Source organism: Castanea sativa, chromosome 2 (assembly GCF_040712315.1).
Source record: "Castanea sativa cultivar Marrone di Chiusa Pesio chromosome 2, ASM4071231v1".
Taxonomy (NCBI): domain Eukaryota; kingdom Viridiplantae; phylum Streptophyta; class Magnoliopsida; order Fagales; family Fagaceae; genus Castanea; species Castanea sativa.
The window spans coordinates 941,368-953,202 of NC_134014.1; the positions used below are offsets into that span (position 1 = coordinate 941,368).

Here is an 11,835-nt window from a genome sequence, read left to right on the forward strand (position 1 = left end):
TCAAATCCTCCTAAAAAGACATAGTCATAATATGAAAGCCATAGATTTCAAATCCAATTGCATTTATTCAAAAAAGTTAAACTCAAAGCATACTCAATATCCTAATCCCAACCATCAAGAGTCTTTTTTTAGTGGTATTGTCCAATTCTCAAAACTTGAGTTTACATTTTCATGAGTATTGTAGTTCAATTAGTTGATACTTTTTGATATTTTCAACTAAAACATTCATGGTTCAAATTTTCTCACCCTCAACTATCAACACCCTCAACTATCAACGTATCACAAAAAAAAAGAGTTTAAATTATAATTTTGACTCTTAAAAGTTTGGATTTGTTTTTATTTTAATCTCTTAAGCCTTAAAATTTTCATTTTAGTATACAAAGTTTGATTATGTTTTTAAAATGATTATTCTTTCTATTTCTAGAAACCATTGAGAGAGAGAGAGAGAGAGAGTGTAACGTAGACAAATAATCCTAACCACAAAGTCCTAAACTATTTTTATTTTTATTTTTTTATAACTCTATTTGTTTACTTATCCAATGATTATTAAATGATTCATATAACTTGTATTAGTATTAAACAAGTTATGTAATTGAAAGATATCATTACTATTTTTTGAATGACAAAGACTATAATGGACTTTGTGTGAGGTTTTTTTATTATTTAATATAGAATTTTTATTCTAACTTAATTTGATAATAATATATTTTATATAAATTTTTTTTATATAATATAAAATTTTTACTCTAATCTAATCTTAATATATATATATATATATATATATATATATATATATATATATATATGTAAAATTTCTTGTCGAAAACTTAACCCGGCGATTTTCACCCCACGGATTGTAAAATTTCTTGTCAAAGACTTAACCCGCCGTTTTTCACCCCACGGATAGGAACCACATGCATGATGAAATTCCTTTCAATTGGTTTGTCCATTAGTAAAACCGTAAAGACCTTTCATTAGACTGACATTTCCGCCGCTTTTTGTCTCACATAAAACACTGTTGAGAGAGTGTGAGATGATACACACACACATCCTCTATAAAGAGCCTACCCTCAACTTCATCTTATAAATAAAAGCACTAAACTCTCACTCTCATTATTAACATAACGCTACTATTAGTCACACAAAAACAGAGCCTCTACTCTCATGGACAAGGCCATACCCGAGTCTTGGAGACCCGACCCAGTCCATTCGGGTTTGTACCGGCCACCGGAGACCCCACGCGAGCCCATGGAGTTTCTGTCAAGGTCATGGAGTGTTTCAGCTCTGGAGGTCTCTAAGGCTCTGGCACCACCACCACAAATGGTACTCTCTAAGACCTCTAGCGGTGTTGTTAATGTGAACGGTAGTGGAGCTATAATGGAGGACTTGGCTGGTGAGTTAGAGGAGGCTGCTACGGTTTCTGGGAACCCTTTTTCGTTTGCTTCGTCTGAGACCTCTCAGATGGTCATGGAGAGGATCATGTCACAGTCGGTGAGTGAGTTTTGTAATTGTCTCAAGCAGAGGACTAAACCAGACTCTGTGTGTGTGTGGACAAATTGTTGGGATTTTTTGTTTTTTGTTTTATGGGGTTTATTTATTGAAGCTTTTTCTCTTTTTGTTTTTGTTCTCTTTCACTTTTAAAAGGGGGGTGGTTTATGATTATCCCACTTTGGCATTTGCTCTTAAATTTGACTGCTTTGCTTCTTTCATTTTCTCTTTTTGTTGTTTTTCTTGTGTTTGTTTCTGGGTTTTGGCTCTTTACTCTTTAGTTCTCCAATTGGGTTTTTCCTTTCTTTTTTTATTTCATTCAAATTTTATGATACATGGAACTTCAATTCATGGCTTTTCAGGTTCGCATTCTATTTCGAAATTCTAGTATTGTTTTTCCCTTTTAACTATTTTGATATGCTTGTCTCTGTTTATGTCCACACCAAGTGTACAAAATCTAATTTGAAAATTTTTGTTTCAATTTGGCTATCTAATTAATTCACACCCACATACCCAAAAAAACCACAAAATGATTTTCCCTTTTTCAATTTCTCTAAAAAAAATCATATTAATTCTACAATACCAAGTACTAACACGTGGGTTTCATGATTTTTCTGTGTTTGCAGCAGGAGGTATCTCCACGAACCTCAGGTAGGCTATCACACAGTAGTGGACCTCTCAATGGAACACAGAGCTGTGGCTCCTTAACAGACAGCCCACCTGTCTCTCCATCTGAAATCGACGATGTTAAGGTTTCTTTCTCTCTCTCTCTCTCTCTCTCTGTCTCTTTGCCGACGACCATTTTTCATGGTCACCGGAATGTTACACAAAAAAGGTAAAAACACATAGAGACATATTATCCAAAGTTTGTACACGTTTTCTCCTTTTGGGTACAAAGCACGAATACTGGGGTTTATTTTGACAGTACTGACTAGTCATAGAGCAAACATCTTTCAGGCTTTCTCTGGAACCAACGCCCTTTATTAACACATGGAGAGTGTGACTAAGGCTGGTTGTTTTCACTCTCTTCAATGCTAGTTTATAATGTTAAATTTTAAATTACACTCAAATTTCCTTCATTTTTTTTTTTGGTTCTCCAAAATACACTCTTGCTTAATTAATTGTTCACTTTCGATTTGGGCCCATGAAGTTAAATATTGTTTTAAGCCTTTAATTAATTTAGCCAATCGTGATTAAATAACTTAAATAGATTTTTTTCTAGTTTAAATTTTAGAGACCAATCAAAAACTTTGTTTTTTAGTGGGTATTGCTATTTCATCTGCTTTGTGCTGCCTTTAATAATGACCAAAATTCATAAATTTGGCCTTGGAATAAGCAAAAGTGCATAAAGGTTGCAGAGTATGTTGGTACTTGTAACTTAAATTATTCACAATTGGCACAAATCTACCTTGGGTTTTTACAGAAATGCCACTGAAATAATTGCTTGGTGTGCACGGCTTGTGTGTGTAGTCACTGGATTACCCAACTCTGTTTCTTGGTCCCCCTTGGTTAGTGACTTTGTTACTGTTGAGTACATGGTGCTTGTCACCAAAATCCTGTCCTTTTGGAGACTCTGTAAGACTGTAACTTACACACCTTGATACCATAGCGCTCAGTTCTCGTCCCACTTGGGGTGCAAGGGTGCATTAATGTCTCATGGACCCCTCAATACATGAGGTGGGTGCGCGCTTAGTACAACCGCACCCATTTAAAAATGCAGCTATGCCCCAATTCTAACTAGTATTTCTTGTTTCTTATATTGTTATTATTGCTATTAGGACTTGTATTTATTAGTCACACCCATTAAAATTTATTATGTGGTGCATGTACATACGCACCTAATAACATAATAATGTTACACATATGACATTACACCCTCTACTTAGCACCAATTGATGTGAGTGTGACCCCACACGCATTTATTTTTCAATGCAGTATGGCCGCTCAAATAACCCTCATAACACCCAATTCCGTGGCGCCACAGCAGGCGGCCCCACCCCTGCCGCTGGTGGCGGCAAGACGGTGGGGAGGTGGCTGAAGGACAGGAGGGAAAAGAAGAAAGAAGAGACCAGGGCCCAGAATGCCCAGCTCCATGCTGCTGTTTCGGTTGCTGGGGTGGCGGCTGCTGTCGCCGCAATTGCAGCCGCCACTGCTGCCACGTCTGGGGCCGGGAAAGATGAGGTAATGGCGAAGACCGACATGGCGGTGGCGTCTGCTGCCACGTTAGTTGCTGCCCAGTGTGTTGAGGCGGCTGAGGCCATGGGGGCCGAGCGTGAGCACCTCGCGTCGGTCGTAGGCTCCGCCGTGAATGTCAGGTCAGCTGGGGATATCATGACATTAACTGCCGCAGCAGCAACAGGTATATGTTTAATGTAATTTCCAATTGGCTTAAATTGGCATTTATGGAATGTAAAATTAATAAATTGAATTCTTAATGACGAAATTGTCCCTGGGATTTGTGAAATGAATTGCAGCTTTACGTGGGGCTGCCACATTGAAGGCAAGGGCATTGAAGGAAGTTTGGAATATAGCTGCAGTTATACCAGTAGAGAAAGGAATGGGAGTTCCTACTAACGGTAGTAACGGTAATTCCAACAGTAGTTACAGTGGTGAGCTTGTTCCTGAAGAGAATTTCCTGGGCATATGCAGTAGAGAATTACTTGCTAGAGGCTGTGAGATCCTCAAGCGCACCCGCAAAGGTAATTTCCTATGACTTTCCTAAAGATATATGCTAAAGGTGCTAGCAATTTTACCATCAAAACCTTTTAAACTGGTGTGATAATGAATGTAATTGGTGCGACATCAATTTAGTGCAATTTGTTTATATGGAACATAATGTTTATGGTATTGCTTTTAATTGGAAGCAGAAAGTGATCTATTTATTAATTGTTTGGAACAAATGTGACTGTTATGTAATGTAAGGAGTCAATTAAGGAGAAACAGTGGGCAAATATGGGTCCTGAAAGTCATTCTATGCTTATTTGTCCAATTTTAGATTTGTTATTAGTATGGTCACAGCTTACAAGAAAGAGAGATTGATTGTACCATTGTTGTGATAAGCGCAGGTGATCTTCATTGGAAAGTAGTCTCTGTTTACATCAACAGACTGAATCAGGTTAGTCTTTCTATGCTAAAGCCTAAAGCACTGTCTGATTTTCCTTTAGAAATTCTAATCACTTAATAATTTGGGTATCAATTAGACTTTTATTAGGAGTGTGAACCTGATAGACAAAAGGTTGGGAGGGAAAGTTAGGAAAAACTGAGCATGATGAAATAAATGGATCTACTTTCCCTTTCTTTTCTTGCTTCTTTGGAATCTTTTAATCTTTGAGCTTCTTTTTGTGCAGGTTATGTTGAAGATGAAGAGCAGGCACGTTGCTGGGACCATCACAAAAAAGAAAAAGAGTAAGTAATTGCCTTTGTCTTTTCTCTAATAAGTTTGAACAGAATTGGAGGTGGGTCTTCTTCCATTTGGGGATTTGTGAAAGCAAATGGCATTAAAGTGGGAAAAAGATCAAAAGGGTTCATCTTTAATTCGATCTCTTTTGAATTTTACAGATCAGGTGTTGGAGGTGATTAAAGATATGCCAGCATGGCCCGGCCGCCACTTGCTGGAAGGTGGTGAGCACCGCCGTTACTTTGGATTGAAGACCGTTATGCGTGGAGTCGTAGAATTTGAGTGCAAGAACCAGAGAGAGTATGATATCTGGACTCAAGGTGTGTCAAGGCTGCTTACAATTGCTGCAGAAAAGAATAACAGGCATAGAGTTTGAACTTTGAAATGTGTTTGTTTGTTTACATTAGGGAGGGGGGGTGAAATTTTGGCAGATGGCAAAGTGGGGACTAGGAATTTATGGCCCTATGAACATAATAGATATTTTAAAATATGGTGGGGGCTGGATTTTTGGGTTCCTATTGTAAAAAGAAGAAAATTAAAAGATAAGTTATTATCCAATTGGGGTCACTTTAATCATGGGGGGAATATGTATTGAGCCTTTTCTTTTTGTTTCTGAATGGAAAAGTAAAGTGATTATCAAAGTAACAAACACCATGTGATCCAAGTCCTTGTTGTTTCACTGTTGTTTGAGGAAAGAAAAGGAGTATCTTGGACTGGGGCGGTCAAAAAGAGAAGGAACGAATCCCGTTTTAAGTAAAGCATAATATTTAGTAGAAGATGAGGACATTGTCTGATTCTATGTGTATGCTTTATTTTATTATTATGTGGGTTTGGCTTTTGTCCCTTAATTGTTTTGGGAACATAGTTTATGACTTTAAGGTTTCTGAAGTGGTGGAACCAAAGATTGTCTTGTTCTGTAATCTTCCACTTTATGTAATTATTTTGATTTGGATGAAGTGAATCAAGGTCTTTGATAATATTTTATTGCTGAAAAAGCAGAATGACACCCATATTGTCATAAGTGGGATATGATAATGAACATAGGTAACCCAATGGGACTAATACTGAAAATGATGTAATACAGGAAAAAAGTCTTTAAGCATAGCAGTACATACACATTAATTTGTTGGTTTTCGGCTTAATTTGATGGGTGTGTTTGAGGCCTAAAGAGGAGCCAGCCAAGACTACCAAATTAGTCTATGGCTGTAGCCTGTAGGTTAGGTGTGTGTGCGCTTTTAAAATGTGGGGAGGCCCACCAAAAAATGTGATTGAGATTTGAGGCCTCTTTTGAGGTGGCTTGAAGGCCGAATTTGTGGAAATGGAGTTTAGGCTTTTTCCTCTTAAAGCTAATGACTCCATAAAAATAAAGTGCTGAAGCTCAAGCTCAGAGCTACTGTATCTGCCCAACAGTTATAAGAGGCATTATCTTGTTGATGGATTAAGGAATCAAAGTTTATGTTCAGCGAGGGAGGCTTTAGTAGCATCCCCTATATTTTTACTAATGAAGCTTCACTATATTGAAATTCATTTGAGGTTTATCCTTTGCACAATCTCCATAATAACTTAATCTAGAACATGTTTTATTTTGTATATATATAACAAAATAGTTGTGCATATAGACAGTACAGTCGTTATTAGTTGCACAATCCATTGAAGTAACCTGTGAACGTGATTGCTGAATTTGCTGCAGCATGAAATCAACATTTCATGCGTGTAAAAATCAATTACAGACTGAAACTTAGTTGACTACCCTTAATCGAATAGAAATGAGGGAACAACCCAAGAGTATTGGACACTGGACAGGGTCTAGCATGAGCAGGTGATTATCCAAGTAATGAATTTGACTAGCATGATTCAAGAGTGTGGTTAAAACAGTTGATTATGAACGACATGGCACTGTCATTTCTGCAATACATAAATCATGCAAAACATATGGCAAGATTCAAGTCCAATGACCATTCTTTTTCTATTTAATTGCACTAGCATAGGATGCTTGATAATCTGCCTTGTATAGCTTGAGTTACTGCTTGGAAATTTCTCTAGGCATATAGAAAATCTAGAATATAAATTGAACCCTCTTTCCAAAACCAAGGGTAAGATAAACAAAGAAAATCCCACCATGGAGAAGCTAGGCAATAATATAGATATGACAAAACAAAGATACTGTGCTTAATTGGATTTGCATTCTTAACCACACTTCTCTTCAATTGGGTAAAAAAGGCTCAAAGTTTCTATATCAATATGACTGTTTGAAGATGCAAAGATATGCGATTGAGAGGAGAAAATGAAGGCTTTTAGCTGTTAGCATCATCTAATTCGAGGAGGCTGAGAAAGATGTTGACAACATCTAGATACAAGGCAGCTGAAGCCCAGATATAATCATCATAGGAGTAGCGCTTGATTATATTGTTAGTGTCATAAACAAAATAACCGCAGAATATAAGCGATGCCAAACCACTGTAAATCATCATGGACACCTTGCCCAGAGGGATAAAGATCTGTTCATTAAGAAGAGGTTCCATTAGTCCAAATTTGGATGAAGGGCGAGAGAGGAATCAAAACAAGCTGGGAAGTCCCATTTACCTGAATGAGTCCAAACACTACGAGCACAAGGAGAGAAGCAAACAGAAAGGGTCCTAGAAAACTGAAATCTTTTCCTCTCTTCACTGCCCAGAAGGTGTAGAGAGTTAGGCTAACAACTGCAACACACGTGAGAAAAGCAGCCTCCAAAATAATTCGTCCTGTCGACAACAAAATAAAGTTTAGTGTAAAATAAAAAACACACAACTTGCATTGATTTTTAAGTTTTAACATCACAATAGTTATCAAGTAAGTAAAGGCTTACACTAACTAAACAAAACTAGATACCGAAATACTATTAGAAGAATGTCATCAACATTTTGTTACAAAAATTAACTAATCAGCGTATTTCTCAAAAATTATTACTTTTTTTCAACTCTCTAAATTAAGCATGTTAGATTGTCTAGAATAATTTTTGTGGTCAAAACATTTCAAAACATGGATATTTCAAATAGGAACCTGCTTGTTTCTAAGTCCAAAATTTACAAATTGCTAAAGTCATGCCAAATTGCAACAAAGTCCAAAGAGTTCATGAAGAGAAACCGATTCCAACCATCTGGTAACAGAGGTAACAAGAGAATTATATTCATATGGAAGACAGGCAAGAATATAAGAGTTAATTTCATAATCTCCAAGTGAGATTATGGTAGAGGGAGAGGAGGGAGACAATTGTTTTTGGAGGAGGGGCTGTTCTGCCACGAACATGATGGAGGATTTTGTTGCCATTAATATAGGGTAGAATAGCTGTTTTCCAAGAAAGGCATTTGTCTTTGGCAAGTTCGATTTGGAGATGATTTGATGGAGTAAGTGTTGAGTAGGATTGGGAGGTGGTAGCTGAATCAACAGTAGAGGAGGAAGAGGAAGAATTTGACATGGTTGGACGTGAGTCCATTTGCTCTGATAGCATAAAGAGATTTGAAATATGTAATTAGATTCTAAATGTGATATTTGCTTCTCATGAAATCATTGGGAGCTTCTTCTTGTATTTATAAAAATTGAAAATAAAAAATACATATTTGTTATCAATCTCCTGTAACTGTTATCTGACATGTTTGATGGTTATCCTCTTGTGGTATTTGACTTAAATTGTGCTGATATGTTACTGGAGTTGTAATCGTGTGAGAGGATGGCTTTAATGGTGTTTGATTCAAATTCGAATTTGTTTTAGCCATGTGAGGAGATGAGGATAAGGATGTTTCAATAGTCAATAGTAAGTAAGTGCTCAAAAAGCCAGAGGCATTCTATCAATTGTATGTTTCTGGAAACTAATTGTATTGTAACATTGTTACATGTTTAACCTCTTCCAAAACACTGTTAAGTCTCAAAACCATTTTTTCCATGACTAAAAATTGTATTAAACCAGGTTGACAATAAACCACAAAAAGACTTAAAATAAGGCATGGTTAACTAATGCAACTATAACATATACAATGTTCACAAAATGCTAATTGCAAAGACATATGTTTATATATGAACAATAAGATTATGATTAAGAATTAGGAACATAGTCTCAATATTGAATAAACAGGGGCTTCATCAAATTCCTTATCAAGCATCTGTTTCACATGTTTCTCACCTGAAAATGAGATCAGTGAGAAACACAGACGTGTGAAATTACTAACTAAAGTATCCTCCATAGATTAATGAAGATCAGTTTCTTAATTCCAACAGTGAGGAAAGAGGGAATTTCTTGAAATAATTTATATAACACCAAAATTAGGCCTTGTCTCCTTCAATTAGATATATTCTGAATCTCTTTTATAAATTATTTTAAATATTTTATCATGATTCTTAAAATTCTTCAACAAAATGAAGATTCACAGGCATAAACATTAAGGCTGCTCCTTAATAACAGACACCCTTTTCTTCCGTAACATAAACCATATAAGAAATTAAAGATCAATTCAAGCAATATACACAAAACAAAAACCAAAAGGAGAACTAAAGTAAATTGGAATCATCACCACAAATCACTGAAAAAATGCAATTAAATAAAGATTCAAACTTCTACTTTTTTTTTTTCCATCAAAGAAGGCTATAAAAAAGTATAAATCTTTATTTAATTTTACATAACAAGAAAAAAAGAAAAAAGATTGAGGTAAAAGTATTCAATACCTTTTGTAAATGCACAAGCAAGTCCCACCGCAAATGAGATTGAAACCGTAAACAGCATGAGAATGAAGAAGTTCCAAGGGTGATGCTTGTGGTAATAGTACAAGGGGCATAAAACTACATATCATAAAACAGCACAGAAACAAAGTAACTGAGTATCAAATTCAAGAACATGTATAGCACCAAATACTAAAACAAAAACAAAAACAAAAACCCCACAAAGAATTTCAAGAAAAGAACAGAAGAGAAAAGTTTACGTATGAAAGGAAGTATGCAAATGACGATATAGACAGGAAGGCCAGCAGCGGTTTGAGTGAAGAAGTTTGGTATGGGGCGGACGAACACAACTGTTGCGGCAACCGCTGTGGTTAGAAGCATTTGGATGCATAAAATGCTGTAGACTTTGCGAATAAACGCCCATTGGAGCTGAGAGCTCTCAAGCATCGTGGGATAGAGTTGGTTGTTGTTGTTGCCGGACTCTACGTCACCTTTGTTGCTACGAGTCATTGTGTTTGTGGTAGTGACAAGAGTACGTTGATAATTAACGATGAACAGTGGGTTTTGGTTTTGGAGGATATGAAACTATGAAGGAATAGGGTTTCTTGGCTTTTCTTGGGGGAGAAGAAACAGTGGGAATGTGAAGGGAAAGAATTGTGGGGTTTGGAGTTAATGGTTAATCTTGAGTTCTATTGGTATTGGAGACAGTTATTGCCTAATTGAAGGCTATATATGGATAGCTTATGTTATGGGCAATAAATATACACGGTTTTTTTGATTTGATTTGAAATATGCACGGTTTTTTCATGGTACAATTTGTTTTTTTTTTTCCTCTTTTATTTTTCATTTAAATATGAAAATTTAATACTTATGATGGTAATTAACACTAGTCTTTGAGCACGCGCTCAATGGGCAATAAATATACACGGTTTTTTTTATTTGATTTGAAATATACACGATTTTTTCATGGTACGATTTGTTTTTTTTCCTCTATTATTTTTCATTCAAATATGGAAATTTAATACTCATGACAGTAATTAACACCAGCCTTTGAGCACGCGCGTTATGACGGTAATTAACACTAGCCTTTGAGCATGCGCTCAATGGGCAATAAATATACACGGTTTTTTCATGGTACGATTTGTTTTTTTTTCCTCTAATATTTTTCATTAAAATATGGAAATTTAATACTCATGACAGTAATTAACACCAGCCTCTGAGCACGCGCGTTATGACGGTAATTAACACTAGCCTTTGAGCACGCGCTCAATGGGCAATAAATATACACGGTTTTTTCATGGTACGATTTGTTTTTTTTTCCTCTATTATTTTTCATTCAAATATGGAAATTTAATACTCATGACAGTAATTAACACCAACCTCAGCGCGTGCTCAGAGGCTCTTCTATTTTTTGGGTAAGGGTTAATTTAGAGTATTATTATAACTTGGGATTACTATATTTTTCAATCATAAAAAAAAAAACCTAAGGGTGTGATGAGTATTATGTGTTATCTTAGATGCTTATTTTACATACCTAGGGATGTGATGAAAAATTATATTATCACACATAATATTCATCACACCCTTAGGTATGTAAAATAAGCATCTAAGATAACACATAATACTCGTCACACCCCTAGGTTTTTTTTTTTTTTTTTTTTTGTGATTGAAAAATGTAGTAACCCTAAATTATAATAAATGCTATAAATTAACCTTTACCCAAAAAATAGAAGAGAGAGGCTAGTTTTTATTTATTTATTATTTATTTAAAATCTCTTCCATATTTTGGAAAAAAAACTACATGTTTAAAAAAAATCTAATGTTCTATCTATGTACTATTTTAAAAAAATCTCACTTTCTATCCCACGTTTAAAAACTACCCAACCACCTGGTACATGGCTTGCATGTTTGGATTGGGATTTGGATGCTTCTACTAATTTTTACAATAGCTGAGTATCCAATGACTTTAAAATTGACAAACTAAGATTATCAATACTTATATTGCATTTTTATAAGGTATATAAGTAAATTAATAAGTTTTTTGTTAAAGGAAATGCTCCTAGAAAGACCCTAAAATTTAGTAACTACACATCCACGTTTGTTTGTTTGTTTGTTTTTTTCCCCCTTTTTGGTGTTGTTGATGTTGTTGTTGTTGTTGTTTTTTTTTTTTTTTTCAACTTTTATGTATGGCAGTTATAATTTTTTGTCTAATCCTAAAATGTAGTTTTTTAGTCCTAAAATTTAGCCATTTACTAAACATT

At 35.4% G+C, this 11,835-nt stretch overlaps 2 protein-coding genes and 1 non-coding gene across 5 annotated transcripts; 1 reads left to right on the forward strand and 2 right to left on the reverse strand.

Moving 5' to 3' along the window:
- The first annotated feature begins 1,085 nt into the window (after window positions 1–1,085).
- LOC142625602 (VAN3-binding protein-like) lies at window positions 1,086–5,880 on the forward strand. 3 transcript variants are annotated; one of them, XM_075799256.1, is made up of 7 exons: window positions 1,086–1,491; window positions 2,118–2,240; window positions 3,424–3,847; window positions 3,963–4,187; window positions 4,554–4,603; window positions 4,836–4,893; window positions 5,047–5,880. In XM_075799256.1, the coding sequence occupies exons 1-7, from the start codon at window positions 1,165–1,167 to the stop codon at window positions 5,259–5,261; spliced, it is 1,422 nt and encodes a 473-aa protein (XP_075655371.1). In that variant the 5' UTR covers window positions 1,086–1,164; the 3' UTR covers window positions 5,262–5,880. The 3 variants fall into 3 exon arrangements, with proteins under 3 accessions (XP_075655371.1, XP_075655370.1, XP_075655372.1); XM_075799255.1 differs by having other exon boundaries at window positions 1,087–1,491; window positions 2,115–2,240; XM_075799257.1 differs by lacking the exon at window positions 1,086–1,491 and adding an exon at window positions 1,809–1,850.
- Window positions 5,881–7,179: 1,299 nt separating this feature from the next.
- On the reverse strand, window positions 7,180–10,084 carry LOC142625603 (protein LIFEGUARD 4-like). The gene is made up of 4 exons (XM_075799258.1): window positions 9,835–10,084; window positions 9,581–9,694; window positions 7,469–7,626; window positions 7,180–7,383 (listed from the first exon to the last, which is right to left on the reverse strand). Exons 1-4 carry the CDS (start codon window positions 10,082–10,084, stop codon window positions 7,180–7,182), a joined length of 726 nt encoding a protein of 241 aa, XP_075655373.1.
- LOC142626532 (small nucleolar RNA Z247) lies at window positions 7,968–8,104 on the reverse strand. The gene has a single exon (XR_012842528.1). It is a non-coding gene; the product is annotated as a small nucleolar RNA Z247 (small nucleolar RNA).
- Window positions 10,085–11,835: the final 1,751 nt, after the last annotated feature.

What these genes read in the sequence shown, in the direction of transcription:
- LOC142625602 (XM_075799255.1), top strand. Translation starts at nt 1,165, where the DNA reads ATGGACAAGGCCATACCCGAGTCTTGGAGACCCGACCCAGTCCATTCG. An exon ending in CCTCAAGCGCACCCGCAAAG is followed by an intron (nt 4,188 to 4,553) that starts GTAATTTCCTAT and finishes TGATAAGCGCAG; the next exon opens with GTGATCTTCATTGGAAAGTA. An exon ending in CATCACAAAAAAGAAAAAGA is followed by an intron (nt 4,894 to 5,046) that starts GTAAGTAATTGC and finishes TGAATTTTACAG; the next exon opens with ATCAGGTGTTGGAGGTGATT.
- LOC142625603 (XM_075799258.1), bottom strand. Translation starts at nt 10,084, where the DNA reads ATGACTCGTAGCAACAAAGGTGACGTAGAGTCCGGCAACAACAACAAC. An exon ending in TGCTTGTGCATTTACAAAAG is followed by an intron (nt 7,627 to 9,580) that starts GTATTGAATACT and finishes TGTTGTCGACAG; the next exon opens with GACGAATTATTTTGGAGGCT. An exon ending in TAGTGTTTGGACTCATTCAG is followed by an intron (nt 7,384 to 7,468) that starts GTAAATGGGACT and finishes CTTAATGAACAG; the next exon opens with ATCTTTATCCCTCTGGGCAA.